The sequence below is a fragment of the Cynocephalus volans genome, chromosome 4 (assembly GCF_027409185.1).
Source record: "Cynocephalus volans isolate mCynVol1 chromosome 4, mCynVol1.pri, whole genome shotgun sequence".
In the NCBI taxonomy this organism is placed as follows: domain Eukaryota; kingdom Metazoa; phylum Chordata; class Mammalia; order Dermoptera; family Cynocephalidae; genus Cynocephalus; species Cynocephalus volans.
Window position 1 is genome coordinate 47,832,696 of NC_084463.1, and position 20,718 is coordinate 47,853,413.

At 42.5% G+C, this 20,718-nt stretch overlaps 1 protein-coding gene across 1 annotated transcript; it reads left to right on the top strand.

Moving 5' to 3' along the window:
- Nucleotides 1–85: 85 nt before the first annotated feature.
- Nucleotides 86–18,403, top strand: LOC134375615 (death-inducer obliterator 1-like). Its single transcript, XM_063094225.1, is given in 14 exon segments — nucleotides 86–918; nucleotides 1,678–1,999; nucleotides 3,956–4,168; nucleotides 7,405–7,618; nucleotides 12,670–13,114; nucleotides 13,254–13,413; nucleotides 14,559–14,675; nucleotides 14,819–14,869; nucleotides 14,872–14,925; nucleotides 15,190–15,325; nucleotides 15,562–16,066; nucleotides 16,353–16,506; nucleotides 17,197–17,286; nucleotides 18,182–18,403. Coding segments are annotated over 14 exon segments (3,516 nt in total).
- Nucleotides 18,404–20,718: the final 2,315 nt, after the last annotated feature.

A 20,718-nucleotide genomic window follows, 5' to 3' on the forward strand; every position in this document is an offset into this window, starting at 1 on the left:
CTCCCTCTTGTGTGTGGTTGAGGTTGTGTCATCTTTTTGCTCAGTGGCTTGCTGGTCATGATGTGATTACATTTTCTCATTAGGTATGGAAAGTAAAGGTGACCTGCGCAGTGAGGACGCACCTGAGATGATCAAACCCACAAGGAAAGCCTTCATCAAAACCCAGGGATTCGGAAGAACAACTGTTGCTAAGCGAGAGAGTGTGGGAGATGTGGAGGCAGGCTCACAGGGGCAGCAGCCCCCACGGCAGCACAGCCTGGCCTTGGGACGCAGTGGGACGTGGCCACAGTGCACCGAGCCAGTGGAGGAATCCCTCACAATAGTTCAGCGCCGAGGAAGGAAGAATGCTCATGTCTCCTTTGAAGATTCCAGTGAGCCAATGTCTTGTCCAGTCCCAGATGTTGAAACTGCCTTGGAAGGGAGGATAGGAAGTACCTGTGAGATGAAAAGTGGCCCCCACTCTGGTTCCTTGAGTGTACAGGAGCGACCTGCCTCTTCTGGAAAGGCCACAGGAAGCAAGGAGGAGGACACCTCCGACAATGACAGTGATGGCCTGACTTTGAAGGAGCTTCAGAATCGCCTTTGGAGAAAGCGAGAGCAAGAGCCACCTGACAGGCCCCTGAAAGGCATCCAGAATCACCTGAGAAAGAAGCATCGGGAGGAGAATCCCACAGACACTGTGCATGTCAAGGCAGGAAATACTGTCGAGAATGCTCTGCCCAGCAAGCAAGAGCCAGAGACTGTCCAGAGGGTTGTGTCCCCGGCAGTGACCGATGACCAAGAGAGTCAGTGGGAGAGGACAGCAGCTCAGCAAGTGAAAGGTGAAGAGAGCAGGGACTCGGGCAAGCCTAAGCCTGAATGTGAGCTGCACAACCCCAACACCCTGGACCGCATGTGTCTCCAGCCTCGTAACAACAGGTGGGTCATGGGAGGACAGGGATGGGCTGCCCCAGCTTTAAAAGAAATCCGGGTGGTGAAAATAGTGTTTATATTTGTTTTGATTTTAAATGTTACAAAGCTAGGCTGGATGAATAATTTGTTTATTCAAAAAAGACGAACTCATCATTATCAAAAAAGGAATGAAAGGCCTGCCTATAGCCACCCCTCCCCTGTGGTAGCCACCCAACATGTGGCTGTTTATAGTCAAAGTGATGAGCATGGGAGGAGGTGAGAAGCTCCCTGCCCCCACCCAGCCATGTGCAGCCAGTGGCTGCCGAGTAGACCACACGTGGTCTCAGTAATCTGTCAGAGAGTGCTCCCATAGACTGTTCCTTGGGAGACAGCAGAGGGCCAGGGGCAGACTGGTGGAACCCCAGTGTGGACATGGGGGCAGCTCAGAGTCTTCGCTAGACTTTGGTGTTAAGGAATCTCTATTGGCTTGTTGGTGGGACAAAGGCATCACTGCTGTTTTGAGGAGACATATACTGAAGTAGTTAGGGTACAATGCCTGGAAAGCCTATAGTTCACTCCAGCCAAAAAAGGATACACAAATTTAGTTGAATGTTAGTAAAATCAGTAGAGGGACATATGTGTTCTTTGTTCCGTTCTCTGTACTTTTATGTATATTTGCATTTTCTAAGCAATAGAATGTTAAAACCTATTGGACTTCTTAATTTGTCAAAAGTAAGTGTTTGTCCCTCACGTCCCATTCCTAATATCATTATTTTATGATTTCAGGTTTATGAGTTGCTGTGACCGATGTGAAGAACGGTTTTGTGGCAATTCTGGGGGCGCTTCTCAGGCTCGAGGAAGGCTTTTGGAAAGGAACAGGGAAGATTATATCTGCCCAAACTGCACCGTTCTGCAAGTGCAGGATGAGACTAAGGCAGAAACCACAGACCATCAGGAAACTAAATTTAGACCTGGAGATGCTGATGACACAGAGTTTACAAGTACAGGAACAGTGGAGCAAAAATCTAGTGAAGACCAAAAGATAAAGAGGAGAGTTGAGAAAGCTGCAAATCCAAGTGGCAAGAAAAAACTCAAGCTTTGCCAGCCTGTGAGTATTTTGCCTACTGAGGTAAACATTAAGGGGATGAACTTATGGGTTCCAGACTTGCTATGGGCAGAAATATCAAGGTTGGGAAAGTTTCTGTCTTGAAATAAGCTAATTTCTACCAAGACAGGTGCTGCATCTGGGTGGGGCTTCCTGAGCTCTGCCCCCATCTCCTGCCCACACCATCTGGACAAGCATCTGTACCTACCTCATCAGCTGTTGTGCACTTAATTCTTAACAATCACTTTTATTTCCATGTTCTTGATGTTACTTATGTATTTTATGTGTATCAGCAGCATTGTTTTTGAATGGCTGAAATGCGTGTGCCCTCCTGTCCACCCACACACACCATCTCGAGCTGCCTTGTGGTTCTTTTGCCATCTTGGTGTGGGAAGCCCTGAGTGGTCTTGGTGACTGCATCAGTCTGACCCTCACTATTCTTGGCTCAGTGTGTCATTTCTCTGCCTTGTGGCTATTTCCTTGACACTCCTTCCTACCTGGTTTTTATGTCCCTCTGGGACTGTGATTCTTCATTTTTTCCACATATGTCAGCTTCTGCTGTTGAGGAGAGATGTCACATGCTCATAATCTCCATTCCAGTGCCCATGAGGGGACGTGACTCAGAGCATGTTTCACTCTGGGCCTTCCTGAGTCCCTGGCCCACCCCTACCCTGGCAGCTTGTCCTCTAACTGGGGCCAACCAAACAGGAGGCTTTGAGGTTGCTGTGTCTCAAAGCATCTCTGCCTTATGAACACTCTTGCACTGTTAGCTGCAAGGTGGAAGTGCAAGGACTGAGCCATTTAAATAAATGTGCCATGAAAGTATTAAGAGTGACTAAATGGAAATATGACACTACTGTTAATATCACAGTCATTAAGAAAAATTAATAGGAAAATTTCTCCATTTCATCTTTATCGTCAATGTGTTTTACTTAAGCTTATATAAAACTTTATTCTAAGTAAAACAGATCCTGTGGAAGAAATATAACTATGTTAATTATTTAATTTGAGAAATAAGTTTTCACTTAAGTACATTTGAGGGATGCCTTCATGTGTATTTTAGTCTTGACCATCAACACAGAAGCAACCAAGTGTACATCTTGTGCTGTATTAGGTTTTTGTTACTATATACCACACTACCACAAACTTAGCTTAGAACATCACACATTTATGGTTTCAGTTTCTGTTGTTCTCAAGCCTGGGCATGACTTCACTGGGCCCTCTGATTGGGATCTTAACAGGACTGCAGTCAGGCTGTGACTCTTGTCTCATCAGAGGCTCAGCAGGGGAAAGATCCCCTTCCAGAATCCCTCATTCTGTTCAGTATATAAGTATGTCCCATGCAATTTTTGTGGCATACTTATATAATATTTTTTGTTTGTTTATCTGAATTCCAGATTTAGTTGTGTGTCCCGTATTTTATCTAGCAGCTGTACTCAGATCCTAAACTTGGTTGGCCTTCCCAAAGCAGGGTAGCTTATTTCACAATCAGCAATGGAGTCTCCTCTCTTTAGGAAAGGCCAGTTTCTCTCTTAAGGGTCCTTTCTGGTCATCTCATTTGGGACCTTGCTTACCTGTGCAATTACTGCACGTTTGCCCTATAGCAGAACCTGATTGTAGGTATGAAGTCTCATCGTGTGCATGGACCTTGCTCATGCTCAAGATGGAGGGAATTATACAGAGCATATGTACCAGCGGCAGGTGTCCTAAGGGTCACCTTAGAGTTCTGCCCACCACAGATGGTTTGAAGGACAGTTAAAATGTGAATACCTTGCCTCGGGGAAATACACTCATGTAGTTTGAATAAGTAAAGATAGGATTTTATTCATATTAAAAATATTATTGACATCTCTTAATTAAAAACAGTGAGCTTGGTACTACACATAGTGATTTTACACAGCATTTTAACTGCAGAAATTGGCAAGCACACTGTCTGAAGCTCCCTGTTTTGCTCTGCAGGTGGTAGAGGCTCCAGGCACCTCCAGGTGTACCAGACCTGGGCGCTCCACTGTGGTGCAGCCCAACCTGGCCTACTGCAGCAAGGACCGCATTCTTAAACATGCTGCAGCTACTATGAAATGCTTAAGTTCAGGCAAAGAACAGAAGCCAAAACCTAAGGAGAAGATCAAGATGAAGCCAGAGAAGCTCCGTCTTGCACAGTATAGTGTTCAGGTAAGTTGACTCAGACCACCCTTTGAACAATTGGAGCAAAATTTGTGTAACAGTGTTTCCCCCTGAGACTTGTTTTTTTATTTATTTGTAGAATGTAAGGGAAAGCAGATACAGATGTACTGCACATAGTATCACCTTTACCTTTGTCTTCCACCTTTTCCACCTATTTTTTTTTCATAACCCATTAGCTGAAATTCAGTCATATAAATGCAGTAAAGCAAAAGCAGCTAACTCACTGCTGCATGGAGAATATAAGACTTCAGGACACTGGCAGCAGTCTTGAATAAAAGAGTTGGTAGTCACCCGACGGAGTTTGTATAGAGAGTAGACACACAGGGCAGTTGGGAGGGAGGTGAGCTCTGGACAAGTCTGTGTTCTTCATTTGAGACCTCACTCACAAGATTGTTTGTTTATTATTTTTATTCATTTATTTTTAATAGACTTTACTTTTTAGAGCAGTTTTAGGTTCACAGCAATATTGAGCAGGAAGTACAGAGATTTCCCATGTATACCCCTGACCCACACATGTGTAGCTTGTCCCATTAGCAACATTGCCCAAAAAAGTGGTACATTTGTTACAATTAATGAAACGGATTTATACATCATCGTCATCCAAAGACACAGTTTACATTAGAGTTCACACTTTTTTGTGTATTCTGTGGGTTTGGACAGATGTTTAATGATGTGTGTCTACCATGATACTGTCACAGAATTTCATTGCCTTGAAATCCTCTCTACCTATTCATCCATTCCTCCTCCATAACCTCTGGTCTTTTTACTGTCTCCATAGCTTACCTGTTTTTATTTATTTACTTATGTTTTATTTTTTGCTAAAAGAGAAGTTTATTTAATATAAATACATATATTAGTAAAAAAGAAAGATCTCAAATCAGCAATCACCTTTGCACCTCAGGAAACTAGAAAATGAAGAGCAAACTAAGCCCAGACTTAGCAAAGAATGTAACTAATAAAAATTAGAGTATAGAAAATGAAAGAAAATAGAAAAAAATGTAGGGAAAATCAATGAAAGTAAATGTTGGTACTTTGATGAGATCCATAAAATTGGCAAACCTTTGTCTAGGTGGACTAAGAAAAAAGAAAACTCAAATAACTAAAATCAGAAATGAAAGAGGGGTCATTACAATGAAATTTACAGAAATCAAAAGGGTTATAGGAGAATACTATGCATAATTGTTGGTCAACAAATTAGATCATCTAGATGAAATGAATAAATTTCTTGAAACACATCACCTACCACGACTGAATTTTGTAAGAAGCAGTTTCAACAGAACTATGGCTAGTAAGATGGGTGATTACTATTTTTTGAATTGCTTGTGTAGGACTCCCTTGAGGATTTCTTACAGGGCTGGTGACATGGTGGTAAACTCCCACAATTTTTGTCTGGAAAATACACTATTTCTCTCTCATTTCTGAGGGATAGCCTTACAGGATATGGTGTGCTTCTCTGGCAGTTTATTTCTTTTAGTATTTTCAGTATGTCATCCCATTTCCTTCTGTCCTGCAGAGTTACTGTTGAAAAGTTTGCTGTTAGTCTGATAAGGGCTCCCTTATAGGTGACTTGATGCTTTTCTCTTGCTTCTTTTAAAATATTCTCTTTGTCTTTGAGCTTTGCCAGTTTGACTACTTACTGTGTGTCTTGGAGAGTATTATTGGGGTGAATCTGTTTGGGGATCTTTGAGCTTCCTGGGTCTGGAGGTCCATGTCTCTCCCTGTTCCTGGGAAGTTTACCATTATTATTTCATTGGATAGGTTTTCCATGCCTTTTCATTTCTCCTCCTCTTCTGGAACACCCATGAGTTGAATTTTTGTGTGCCTAAGGTTGCCTTGTAGCTCTCTTAGATTTTCTTCCTTTTTTAAAGGTTTTTTTCCTTTTCTTTCTTTCTTTTTTCTTTTTTTCCTGCCTGGGTAATTTTTAAAAAGCTCATCTTCAAGATAAGAAATCATTTCTTCTGCTTGTTCTATCCTGCTGCTTAAGGCTATTCATTGTGTTATTTCGTTGAGTGAATCTTTCAGTTCCATGAGTTCTGATCATTCTTTTATAAGATATTAATCTCTTTGTAAATTTCCTCCCTTATATCATAGATTTTTTTTCTCATTTTTTTATGTTGTCTGAGTCTTCTCTTATGTCAGTGAGTTCCTTTAAGATTGTTGCTCATAATACCCCTTATGTCCTTGCAAGGGTTTCTTGCTATATACAGTCTGGTATTGCTGAGTTACTGTATTCTTTTGGTGGTGTCATATTTTCTTGGATTTTCATATTTCTAGTATCTCTATATTTATGTCTGGTCATCTGTTAGAGAATAGTTGCTGCTTCTTCTGTTACTCTGGAGTGGGCTTTGAAGAGAAGGCTGTACTCTTCTTTTTCCACACTCCACTGGTGTCAATGCCATTAGGTATCTGGTAGGCTGTCTGCGTGACTGCTGTGATACTGTGGTGGTCTTGAGCTGCTTTTGCAGCAGCCATGGCTGTGGTAGTGGCTGTGGTGGCCCACCCATGTGGAAGGGGTGTTTTAGTGTGCTCCGTGTCTGCTTCCAGGCAGGAGATGCTGCCCTCAGGTCCTGCCTTGGACTCCAGGCATGCTCTGCTTCTTGCCTGCTTCCAGGTGGATGAGGCTGCCTTTGGTACTCTGTGGAATTTGGGGAGAATTCAGGGATTGCTGGAAATCACAGGTTCTTCTCTCAGGCCTGTCCTGGGGCTCAGGTTGATGTTACATTTATGACAAGCAAAGTGTAACTAACACTGTTTGGAGAGTTTTCTTGATTATTTTCAAATGCTTATTTTACTTTTAGGTGACTTAATTTTTAAAGTTGGTAGTTTTAAAGCATAGAACTGACAAAGAAGTGGTTGCTGCTGCACCCAGGAGGAAAATGGCTGCACCAAGCATGCCCTGGGCCTTGCAGAGGATAAAGAAACATCATTTGTGCTCTTCCTGCATCCTGTGTCACTGCTCTCATACCTCAGCAAGGTTACAGGGGGTCCTGTGTCAGGGATCTTCTTGTCACTCAAAAAGTTGGAATCCTGAATAAGAGGTGGGAGTGCTAAAGGTTAGCTCAATGTGCAAAGGTAGCCAGACTGCTGCTAGGCAAATGTGGTGTGCAGACGCAGGGTAGATGACCCAAAGAAGGTATAGGATTATGACCTTTCTTGCTCAGTGAAATGAAGTGGAGGTGTACTTTCTGGCCTTCTTAATAATTGGGGTTTTACTTATTATCCAGGGAGGCATTAAAAGCTCTTCTCTGCATGAGAGACCAGCTCCAGAAAAAAAAGAAGGCACAGTGAAGAAGGCGGTGGTGGCTTTTTCTAGGAGCAAATCCCTCGGGAAGGAGACAACTTGTGAAAGCAGCATGCCGTCCTGGGCAAGCAACCACAATTACAGTGCAGTAAAGCTGGAAAAGACTTCCACTGTCTCATCATCACTGTTGTGCAAATGTATGTATCACCTGGGGGCTGGCCTCCTGGACCCCTCCCACTCTTTCCAGACAGCCATTTCCTGAGCCTGTCCAGGACTGGGGGTTGCAGTTGTGTTTTAATGCTGTTCATAAACACTGGCTGCACCATCAGTGCTGGAAGGGAATGCCCATGTGCAAGATGCCTCCTGACACTGAGGATCTATCTCTAATCTCTTGGGACTTCCAGTCAGTGTTTTCCAAAAAGGTGTACAAACCTCATTAGTAAATGTTTCACCTTCATGATTAAGTTTTTAAATCTGTTTTCCTTATCAGGCTCTGATAAGCGTTTGTATTGTCTTCAGCAAAATCTGAATAGATAGACTGCCCAGCATTTAAAATTCCTCATTGTCCAAACATTAGTTAGTCTTCTTACAGCCCATATGAAACTTAAGTTTTCCCACATGATCCAATCTCAGCACATAAAATCAGCACTTTTTTTTATATGTTCTGTGAACCTCTGCAAATTAGTGTTGCATCTCGTATTCAACTTAGGTATGCTTTTCAGGAGTTAAGTTTAACTCTGACTGGACAGGTGGGAGTTTTTTCATGTCCTACTCATATAGTACACACCCAGATAACATGCATTTGAATTTTGAAGGGCATTTACTGCTGCTCTGTAGATCCCACAGTGAGTGAGAGGTGTGCTTGCCCATGTGGAACCATAGGGTGTCCTCACTAAAGAGAAAGTGCTGAGAATTCTAAGTGTGACTGGTTTCCTGGCTCATTTCTTAAGCTATTATGAAAGATCAGACTATTAAAGGTCATACCCTGGCATACATTTCAAATTAATGTAATGAGGATATTCCAAATAGATCCATTAAACCCGATTAGATCACGCAGCTTGTTGATTCGATCATGCATCTTGTTTCTGAGACTAATGCTGCACCGTTAAATTAAAAATTTAAATTCAATCCATCCGATACATTTTATTCTATCATAAAACTATGGTCAAATCAGTTCTTATTTATGGTGTTCATAGTGCATTTTGTGCCTTATAAAATAAACACCAAAAAGATTAAATAGCCCTAGATTTCAGGATAATAAATGTGTTCTGTGTTTTCCTTTTTATTGTCCTTTGAACACATCACTTGGTGGGGCGGTACTTCTGTAGGTAGGTGCTAGATCTATTGTGGTCTATATATGTATATAAAAAAAGTAATTCCTTTTGGTTATGTAAGCAGCCCAAGACGTAAGAAATGGAATCCCAATTGAATTAACCTGTTACTGTGTTATAATGAATCTCCATACACCTTAGCTTGTTTGACCTGAGAATTTGAAGCCAGCAAATAGCATGTCTCATATGTTCATCCAATTATAGCACCTGTGCAAAACAGCACTTTTAGAGCCAATGAACAGATGTTAAAATAAGTATCTCATATCTGGGAAAGGGATTGGAGCAGTCACTTTTTAACATTCTGCTAAAATGCTTTAATTAAATTGATTATATGCACTTAACAGTAAAGGAAAGAAAAACTGGGGGGTATAAATAACCACAGAAGAGATAATTTGGATGATTAATTTCAGTTCAGTTAGTTTTTCTCTGTGTTGACCAGAATTGGAGAGCTGACCCCAATACTCCAAGTGTGGGGGTTGAGGAGACTGTGCACATTGGAGAGAGGAAAAGATGGGGAAGTAATCTCCTACTTCACTCACTTTTTGAGGGGGGACAGGGATGGATGGAAGTCCAGATCAGACAGGGTAATTTCTGTACTCATAGGTTTTCTCCTTTGGCCTTTCCCACTTCTTCCATCAGCTTTTCACTGACACTGATATGGCTAATTAACCTTCCCAGCACATCTCTACATCTCAAAATTGAAATTGATTGATATCTCAAATTTATAAGGGACATACATTTTAGCTACTTGCTTGTGATCATTTTCTGTTTCCCCAGAAATGTCATTTTTCCAAATGATGATTGGGAGGAGAGTAGGGTCATGGGTAAAATAATTCAAGTTCAATGTGCCTCTGCCTCTCTCTCCCACCAAACATCTCTGACTTTTTGGTAGCAGGGCACATCCTCTGAGTCCTGACAGGTATAGTGGGAGGGGGCAGCATGTACACAGCCCATCATAACTGCACTCCATGATGACCCTTGTCTCCCTGACTGGCTGCAGAAATGCTTTCAGGGGGCGGGGGTCCTGAGGCTGATATCGGGTCCATTTCCAGTCTGTGTGACTGTGTACATTGTGAGAAGTCCTGTGGTGTAGAGCTGAGCATTGCTGCTGCTTGTGGAGGTGGCCTTGACAACATCCTCTGCTCCCACATGGCTGATGCTGCCCTCGGTGTGTGGGCACAGGTATAGCTGCTCAGTGAACTGGGCCTTGCTGTGCAGGAAGCTCTCTGCTCCTGCTTAAGGAGGTGCCCTGCCTGTTAAATTATCCTTCACATTCTCAAGGTGATGCGATTAACATGCAATTTTTGTAAATTTTGGGGGGGTGGATTTCTGTATAATTTCCTTAGTTTACAGACACAGTTTGCTTTTTAGTTCTCCCCAAGAAAATGGTGTTTCTCTTGTGTTATTATATCTGTTTGCTTCCATATTGCCTCTCTTTGTTTCCACTGTTTACCCCCCATTACTCAAGGCATGAAGTGTGCTGAAAATTCTTTTCTAATGTATTTGTGCTTTATTACAATTTTGGAATGGAAGTGCCTGGTCTTTATATTTACAGACACAATTCCCAGTATATTGGACTCCCTAAAGTCTTGTAAAGTAACTTAAAACATTTGGGATGTGAACAGATTTTAAGTAGAAAACAGATTTCTGCAGTTTAATTCTAGCTGTGGAAGTTGAAAAGGAAAACCTTAATAGCCTGCAGATGTAAACCCAGATAATTGCTTCTGTGAGTTCCCCATCTGAAAGCCTTGTCCTCCCGCTCATGTGTGTGTGCCACACAGGTGGCCAGGCACAGTGTGAAATGGATCCAGGAGTACATGTGTCCTCAAGGATAAATTCTGGCATTGGCTCCAGAAGAACATTGCATTGAAATCATGAGTAAATTTCCTTTACTAAAACAAACATATGGTAGAATACCAGATCCCAAGATCGTTGTGTAGAAATTTAAAGCTAGTGGTGGAGGGTGTGTCTGTGTTTTTTTTTACAAGTTGCATAAGCCATTTTCTCTGTCTCTCCCAGAGTTGTCAGTGACAAATAAATGAGGCTGGGAGTAACCAGATATTGTATATCTAAACCAGCATTCTCCTCCCAATTTGACGAAATATCAAAATTTGTTCTGATAAAGGATTTAGCTTGACAGCTGGTTTTTAATGTAATCCACATAGCTGGAATTTTCTTCAAAGCCAATAATGACATTCTTTTTGTATTTAAAGTGTCTTACTTTTAAAAATATTGTTATTAGCATATTCATTATTACAAATCGTGATTTTTCTTTATGCCCTTTACCTGATCCATCATGCCCCAAACTCCCTCCCTCCCTCCATCCCCACATCTCTAGTAACCATTAGTTTCTTCTGTCCTTCTGAAAGTTCAAGGAATTGTAGTCTTTTCTGTTTCTTTGTTACTTTTCTTCTGTTTCTTTCTTTCTTAGCACCTAGTTATAAGTGAGAGCATGTGGTATTTATCTATCCTTGTCTGGCTTATTTCACACAACATAATTTTCTCCAGACTCATCCAGGTTGTTACAAATGGCAGAATTTCATTCATTTTTCATAGCTGTGTAGTATTCCATTGTGTACATGTATCACATTTTCCTTATCCAGTCATCTGTCGATGGGCACGGAGGTTGGTTCTATATTTTGGCTATTGTAAATAGAGCTGCAGTGAACGTGGGAGTGCAGGTAACCCTTTGAAGTGATTTCCATTTCTTTGGATATATATACAGTAGTGGGATTGCTGGATCATATGGCAGTGCTGTCTGTATTTGACGAAGCTTCTTTGCTGTTTTCCATAGTGGCTGTGCTAATTTACAGCCCCACCAACGTTGTAGCAGAGTTCTCCTTTCCCCATATCCTCAGTAGCATTTGTTATTAATGGTCTTTTTAATAATGGTCAGTCTAACTGGAGTGAGATGATATCTCGGTGTGGTTTTGATTTGAATTTCTCTGATGACTAGTGATGCTGAGCATTTTTTCATGTACTGTTGCCAAACAAGCATCATCCACTGACATGCCGTCTGCACCAGAGCCCCTGCCTAGCTGAGGGGCTGCAGTTCTGATCTTTGAGTTCTGGTGGACTATATAGGATTATAATGCAATGGGTTCTTTCCTGGCATGTAAAGGTTTTTGTGCAAGTTGGGGGCTTTTGAGGGTTTTTTTTGAGCTTTTGACTATAATCCTTGTTTTAATTAAAAGCACTAATTTACTGTTTACCACATTAATTGAATAATGACTAGAAGGCTTTAAAGGGGGACATTTAAACAGCAACATTATTGTGTTGTTGGTTGCCAATTCTTAGTATGGAAACATGATTGACTTTCCCCATCTTGCAAATTCCTCTCACCTTTCCATATTTCATTAATGGCATCACCTACAAGTGACTCGTCTAGTAGGACAATGTGGCATGTGAACCCCCCCCCCCCGCTCAGATGTGGTTGCCACAGAGTTCCACTCGGGGTTGAATGTGCATGTAAGGAGCACTCGTCTGTTTACCCTTCCTGAAAAGAGTTTTGAAACTCAAGTTTACAAGAAAATTGCACTTGAATTCTGTAGTGCTATCCTAAACCTATGTAGGGTATTTTTATTTGTTTTTTTGGTAAAATGAAGTTTGTCCTTCAGTTTTAAAGCTCAACTGAGGAGTAAATTGAGTCTTTGATTATGGAGTTTGTTGGTCAAAGTAAAAGCTTTAATATAATAAAATAATAAAGCATTTTTCTATCTGAAATAAGCCATAGTCTATAATAAATACTGCTGACAGACCTTAATTATGCTTCTTTTCTGAATTTTAAGATTTTAAAAATCCTTTTTTCTAGATGTATCCTATTCAGTAATGCCTAGTAAGCTCTTGCTAGTTAAGGGTGGGCGTGCTTTGAAGCCTGTTCTCCTGTGTCACCCGCACACCTGCGCTCTCTCTTGCAGCCAGGAAGGCAGATGGAAGAGCAGAGGAGAAGGCAGCGGTGGCCTCGGCCTCAAAGAGAAAAGCCTCCCCGGGCTGCTTGGTGGGCAAACGACCATCACCAAGACATCTCGCTCCAAAGATGTCTCCTCCATTTGCTAATGTGGCAGCAGCCAAACTGGCCATTAAAAAGGCACCCTCTAGCTTCAAGGGCACCATCTCACAAAAGCCGTGGCTCTCGGGCACCCCATCAGGTGGCACTTCTGCTGTCATGCAGACGGTGGCTTCCAGAGAGTTCCCTGGATCTGCTGCTTTGGTTGGAGCCATTGGGAAGCCAGTAACAACTTCTCTTCCTGTGGCTTCTCCAGTCCCAGGACACCTTGGGACCTGGAGCCCTGCCCAGTCACAGCCCAGTTCACAAATTCGGCAGAATATACGATGCTCCTTGAAAGAGATTTTGTGGAAAAGGTGGGCTGTTGTCCTTGGCTTTTATCTGTGGAGGCTCTTCCATGTATGGCGTGATCATTTTGAGATTGCCCTACTTCTTCAAAAATGTAATGTATCCAAATTCAAGGGGTTTATGTAGTTTCTTTTTCATTCCATTCAGAGTCAGTGACAGTGATGACTTAATCATGACAGAGAAAGAAGTAGGAAACATCGCCCTTCATCTGGAGAAGGAAATGTTTAACTTGTTTCAAGTTACAGATATTCGCTACATGAGAAAATACCGCAGCCTCCTGTTCAACCTCAAGGATCCTAAAAATCAGGTGTGTGTGGTCTCTGTGTACTGCAATATTCCTGACGCAGAAGGAAACTTGGTGTCTGTTTTCTATTAGCTGAGTTTCACAGTAATACATCAAACAGCATTTGCAACATTTATATTCTTTCCATGAAAGTTAGAAAGTATTTTTATCCTCTGACACTTCTGTATGCCCCCATGTACTTGGTGTTATTTGAGGATCTTTCTGTTCCCTACCTTAAGTGGACTCTTGTCAGGGATCTCACTGGCTGAAGTTCATCTTTTATTTCACCAGGTTGGCCTCTTCTAAACATTGCAGTGCCAAATCACATGCCCATCCCTTCATTTGCTCTAAAGTACAGATTCTTTAATCTAGAATATGGGTGTGTCCATATTCTGGCTACAGACAGCCTTTTCTGCCTTATTTTCTTTTCTCTCATCATCACTTGAGTGAGCCCGACAATTTGGGCTACTTCACAGTAATAATAAGGAGCAGCCCCTCCAGTTCTCATCATTTCGACGGGTGCTGCAGGGCAGCTCAGTCCTCATAGCAGCTGTGGAGTGGGGGTTCTCCTGCAATGAAAATGGAAATGGAATCTGAGAAGGCTGAGCTGCTTGTCTGGTACAGTCTCTTGCCTCCTGCCTCCAGGGCTCACAGTCTTCTGGGCCTCTGTGTCACTCTATGAGCTCTTAGCTGTGCAGTAGAACCAGGGTCAGATACTCTGCATCTCAGCGTGGTTAACAGCCCCCCAGCACAAGTCATTTCTTCCTGTCTGTATTCCTAATACTGTATATTTCTGACCTGTATTCCAAATTGTGTACATGATTTTGTTTTTCCTGCGGAGGTGACTTTTTATTTTTTAAAAAAGAATCAGTGCAACATGGGCCTTGCTTGACTTTGAAACGCATGTTTTCTGTGCCTCCATTTGCTCTCAGCTGGGCGGCCTGGCGCGTGCTCTCAAGGGACTGCTTTGGGAGGCAGGTGAGGTCGCGCCTCTGCAGGGCTCTGTGCAGTGCAGCCTTCCATTGAAAGCTTTGGTTTTTTGTCCAGTGGTCCTTGAACCTCCAGGCAGAGCTTCTTGTGCTGCTTTGTTGTTTCTGTAGCCTCCACATTAACACACACAGATATTGTTTGAATGAATGGATGAATGAATGAATGATGTTTCTTTATAGGGACTCTTCCGTCGTGTTTTGCGTGGAGAAATCTCTTTGGCAAAACTTGTGAGAATGAAGCCAGAAGAACTTGGATCTAAGGAAAGTTCCCGGGGGAAAGAGAAACTGATGACATCTGTGAGTACTGACTCAGAATGGCTGCTTCAGATACCAGAGACTTAACTTTACCAGAAGTCAAATAATACACTGTTTGCAGGAGTGATATGCTTTCCTCCTGGAAAACAAGGTGGAGGACTTGATTTTTGTCTTTTTTATTTTAGGTGATAGAATCCAGAACTAAATTGTGCCATGAAGGCAAAAAGACTGACATTAAAAACAGGAAACCATTCCCAGTATAAAAGATTCTACACCCGTGTCAGTCTTAGGTGTGAGCATTTTGGTATTTTCAGGGTTCAGAAAAGATAGAGTAAAATTTCTCCATTCCAAATGTTTTTAGGTGTCTTAAATTATTGGGCAGGACACTGAGCTTATAACAAATATATATAATTTCATTACTGCTCAAGGACTTGTATCCAGTGGTCCTTTTTTTTTCGTCTAGCGGTTCTTAATCACATCCACCGTTTTTCATGTGTGCTGTTAATTTGGAAATGGCATTGGAAAATAAATGACCTACCTTTTTGTTTTCTTTGAGGAACAGCAAGAATCAGTACAAGCTGTCCCTGAAAAAAGCCCCCAGCCCCTTCTGGACGTCTGTAGCAGTTTGTTGAAAGACACAACAAGCCACCGTGAGGCGCAACTTTTTAATCTAAATTGTAAAATCTGTACAGGTGAGCATAATTTGGGGATAATGTTAAACTGGATTTTGTTTAAAATCACTAATCCTTGTAAAGGTGAGTTTAAACAAACAAACAAAAAGGGTAGAATGGATTTCTGGAGTTCATGAAGTTAGCTCCTCTCTTTGCATTGTTGCTTTTGGGTTCTCGTAAGCAATTATCTGCTCATGAGCACGCTGTGGTCTTGGATGTGCCAGATTTCTCACCATGTCTTTCCTCATTTACCTCAGGTCACATTTCCTCATCAGAAGATGAGCCACCTCTGAAAAAACAGAAATTGTTGGCTTCTGCTAAGAAAGAAGACTTAAAATCCAAGTGTGTCAGCTCTCCATCTGATCCAGTTCCTAACTCAGCTGATGAAGGAACACCAGGAACTCTGCCCAGAAATGCTTCTGAGCCAGACCTGGAAAGTGCTTCTCATCCAAACCTGAAGAGAAAGTATTTCTCTGGGCCCCCAGGAGATGTCATTCCTGAGCTCTCCCCAGTGGAAGGCCGTGGGAATGCAGTGATCACCTCGGTCATTATGTCAAGCTGGGACTCCAGGACTGGTCCAAGTGGATTGTGCACAGTCACAGCCTCCATAGCAGCCCAGCCAGACAGTGCCCACGTGGTAGAAACCAAACAAGACACACCAATGCCTGCTTTGACTTCTGTGACGGTGCCCAGGTTCATACTGGCTAAGCCGTCCTCATCCCCTGACCCAGGACACTTGTCAGTTCCATCACAGAATATCAGGTGTGTATTTCAGATATAGTCTGAAAGAGCCAATGAAGTTTTCTTTTGAACTAATGAATGGAGGCAATTGGTGATTTCAACTCTTAATTTTACTCAGAAATACAATTCAGTTTATTTGTTCTTTGACCAAAATGTCTTATTTATATCCTTATGATTAAAACATTTAATTGGCAAAAGTAAGCTACCAAAACTTGCAGGAATTTTTACTTTTAAACACATGGTCTTCATTCTTTTGAAATTCTCATTTTACACAGATTTCCTTATTTTTCATGGTTTTGTTTTACAGTGTCTCTGAGTCACATTCCTCTGAAGAAGGAGATACGACCCACTTTTTATCTCAACTGAACACTGTTTGGAAAGGATTTATTAACATGAAAAGTGTAGCAGAATTTGTCACTAAAGCATATCCTGTCTCTGGGTGTTTTGATTATCTCAGTGAGGTTAGTACGAAGAGTATATGTGTGTGTGCTTGTGTGTATGTGTCTTTCACAGGATTTCCTCTACTACAGGCAGACATGTGACACTCTTACGCTGGCTGCCTGGTTACTTAAGTACGTCTGAAAGCGAGATAACGGTTGCCACAGTGGGCCAGCAGGTTTGCACAGAGCAGAAATTTGAGCAGTGGGGCAGAACAGTGATCTGTTTAGCAGTGATCTGTTTAGCAAGGGCATTTACCACACGTGTGTGCCCAGCCACCAGCATGGCCAGGAGTCTGTAACCTGCATAGTGTGGGTGGCAGGTGTAACCTCCTGATAGGTCTTTCATTTTTCAAAGTTAACAAAGATGGCACTAGAATTTATGACCTTAGGAAGGAGTGGCAAGTCAGTTATCCTGGTAATAACTGAATCATTACTGTATGTGCGTGTTCACAAAAGATTACATAAAAAGGTTGCGCAGTAGTTTCTAAACAATGCTGTTTGTCAGAAGGTTATTACACCACCTTTGGGTTTGGGAGCTTGTAATCCTGGATGGTAGTTCACCAGTCAGTATTTAATACGGTTATCACCATTTTCCTTGGAATTGTTGTTTTCTTGAATTTTGGGTTGTTTGGTGCCTTCATGTTACTGCATTAGTCTCTTTTTGAACACTAGAATTTCACAAGTGATTTACTCAAAGTACTTTTTATTTAGGACTTGCCCAACACAATTCACATCGGTGGGAGGATCGCACCGAAGATGGTTTGGGATTATGTTGGTGAACTCAAGTCTTCTGTGTCTAAGGTATCCGCTTATAGTATAGTCTCTGCAACAATGGAACATAGAGCTTATTTAAACATCTTTTTTAACCTTTCATTTTGATGGTTAACAGTTGGAATGTCAGCCTGCAACTTACTAGATACTTTCAGGTGAATGTTAAAGTAAGTTTATATAGTTACATTCCTGTGTGATGGTGTGTTTGAGAAATACGGTGATAGAAGGGTTTTTTTTCCTTTACTGTAATCATATGATTACATTTTAGTAAAAAAATGTGAAAACTTTATTTCCTCATTTTTATGTTTATTTTTTTATGATTGAAGGAGTACAATGGGAATTTGGAGGTGATCTGGCAAAAGGCACCCAGCCTAGGCTCTTGAATGGGTTTTGATTTTCGGGGAACCCCTGAGATTTAGCTACAGCTGCGTGTGTCTGTATGTACAGTTTTCCATCAGATTCCGAAAAGGGTTTAGACCCTGTGCCTAGTTTAACCCTCCCATGTGGAGACACACAGGGAATGGCTGCAGATCGTGCAGCGGCTCACTCTGCCCACAGCCGCTGTGCGTGCGGGAAAGCTTACTTTGCTGCAGACGTGGGTAGGCCTACACCTTACATGGCCTGTCCCTCTCACAGGAGAGCTCTCTGAAATTGAGGCTGTGAGTAGAAGTCATTTTAAAGGGTCTCCTGCTGAAACCAAGACTTGAGTCAAGAAGTTGGATGCTTGATTGTGAATTTCTTTTACTACTTCATTATTTCATTATTTCAAATGTTGGACAATAAGGCTATGAAAGTCAAAATCAGAATTGCTAAAATCTCCCATTTCAGGCTGTACTTTTGAGGTTTGGGTACAAATTTTAAAGCAGATGCTTTCCTCTCATGACCACAGGTAAAGTCTTTCCCCTGTCCTCTGTTTGCATTGTAGGAGCTCTGTCTGATCCGCTTTCATCCCCTGACAGAGGAAGAAAAGGTTGCCTATGTTTCTCTCTACTCCTACTTGAGCAGTCGTGGCCGTTTTGGTGTTGTACCTAATAAGACCAGGCACATCAAGAACCTCTACCTCATTCCACTGGGTGCTAAGGACCCTATTCCATCCGCACTCTTGCCCTTTGAGGGACCAGGTAAGCACCAACTTTCTGGGTGGTAATTAGGAACATGTGATACCCACATATATTCTCCTGTGACATGGAGTCCTGCTGAGTTGGGATCCTGTATGGGCCCCTCCACTTCCTGGACTTGTGTCGGGGGCTGGAATCCATCACTCCCAGCATGGCCCCAGCACCAACTGGAGCCCACTCTTAACACCTGGCATGGGCTTGACTCATGCCAACTTTTTGGAATTAAATGCCCACAGAGGAATTGATTAGTATCAGTATGTAACCCTTGTCCTTGGTTTCTTTTACCATATATGTGGCTTAATTCTAACCACTGAGTCTGAGGCTAGACCTTCCACCATGAAGTCAACGGATACAGACATGGATCTAAAAAGTCTTCATATACACTGTACACGCTGGTGTTTTGGAGGGCATCAGGTGGGGGTGTTGCCTCTGTGGAAGATGGCACATTTTAACTGAAGCTGGTCTTTCAATATCTCACCTACTTACTTGCCTATTTTCACACACTTTATGAATTGTAAACCTCACAGCAGCCCTCACATGGGAGGTGGGGAAGTACCATCCTGTGCCCAGCTGGTGCCCGGCCTCCCACGGGGCTGCCTCTTCCCTGCTGCAGCCCTTGTGGCCTTTGCTTCTGCACTTTCTTGGGACACACACCACTCTCCATGTTAACACTCATGACACAGGAGCTACCAAAATGGAGTGAACCCAGAGAGTTACCCCTGGGAAATCTGGTCCTCTCTTGCTCCTCCCCTAGATGTGGAGCACAGTTGGGGGTGCTCATGTTTCCCTTTGCCCTCATGTGTTTGGTATCGTCATGCTGGACACACCTTACAGCAGTGTAGAGCATCATTGATTTGAGACAAGTCCCTTCATCTCAGTAAACATTTCTTCTAAGGTCCAAGATAGGTGAATTTTATTGTTTCTTCCAGGAATATAAGTTATTTCCAAGGTGCTAGTTATATTTCAAATATTCATGCAACCATAACATAACAAATATGTGAGTCAGGTGATAAGATTTGACTATTTCAGGATAGGGGTACGCATTTTGGGAAAGGCCTATTTAAATTTTAAAACTTTGGGAATTTTGCTGGGGATGTTCAAAACTGTGGAGCTTCACTAGATCATTTCCCAGTGTGTGCAGATGAGATGGGCGAGAGTTGAAAGCATCTAAAAAACCAGCTGCTTTTAGATCCCAATCTCTAGACAGCTTGCTGTTTTCAAGACCAACATAAATATTAAGTAACCTCACCTCTGATGTATAAGACAACAAAGGTCAAAGCCAGCTTGCCAGGGCTGGGATATACTAATTGTTTTCATCAATAAGCATATTAGGCTATTAAAAGATAGTTGAGTGAACCACATTATGAAGCCTGGGGACCGAATCTTCCTTAGTTTAACACAATGGTTAACCCAGCACACGCAGTTGATTGATGAAAGAAACTTGATTTGTGCAAGAGCCCTGATGTTAGCCCTTTAGAAGTTGAGCCTTTCCCTGAGTGAGGTAGTCCCTGGTGACTTCCGCATGCAAAGACCCCCCAGTCCTTCCTGTCTGGTGCCCCACCCCCACCCCGGCCAAGCCCACTCCTACTTCTGCTCCTGAGACCAAGTTCTGTAGGGAGAGAGCCTGGCTTACAGAGCTGCCCCACAGACAGAACTTCAGCTGTGACTCAGTAGGTCCGAATGTGCTCAGCAGTTAAACCTGTACTGAAGCTCTGGGACCATCTGCAGCAGAGATAGTTTGTCCACAAAGGCCATGATAGCTGATTTAACAATTGACCAAACCCCAAAACTCTGTGTTTAAATTAGCTATAAAGTATTCGGTAAATATCTATTATGGTGAAAGAAATACTATTTGAAGTTAAAATATCCTTAATGAATACTAATTAGGAAATTAAGTTGATAAGTTGCTCTTCACATTGGCCAAGCAGGAAATTTTGGAAGTGCTGTTCAGTGTGGTGGCCACACGCCACATGCTATCCCCTCCTTTGCCTTTTCTTTTGCTGACACACTGCTGTTACCAGACGGGGCAGGGAGAGGAGGTTTTGACAGAAAGTTCTCATGAGAGGAGGGTGGCGTGGTACTAGGATATGTTGTGATCACAGCTCACCCAGGGGTGCCTTCAACACGAATCTCTTACACAGCAGCCTGTGAAGCAGGTGACCTTTAGGACACCCTTAAGCAGGGAGGGGAGCAGAGCGGCGTCAGTCTGCGGAGGCCGGGTTGTCCGAGTTCAACCTGGTGTCCTCCTCCTAAGTGGCGGGCAGGACATCCACCTGCACTTGTGCGCTCAGCTGTCAGTAATCAATTCCGTACTGAATTTTGGAAGACTCAAAGCAAACATATT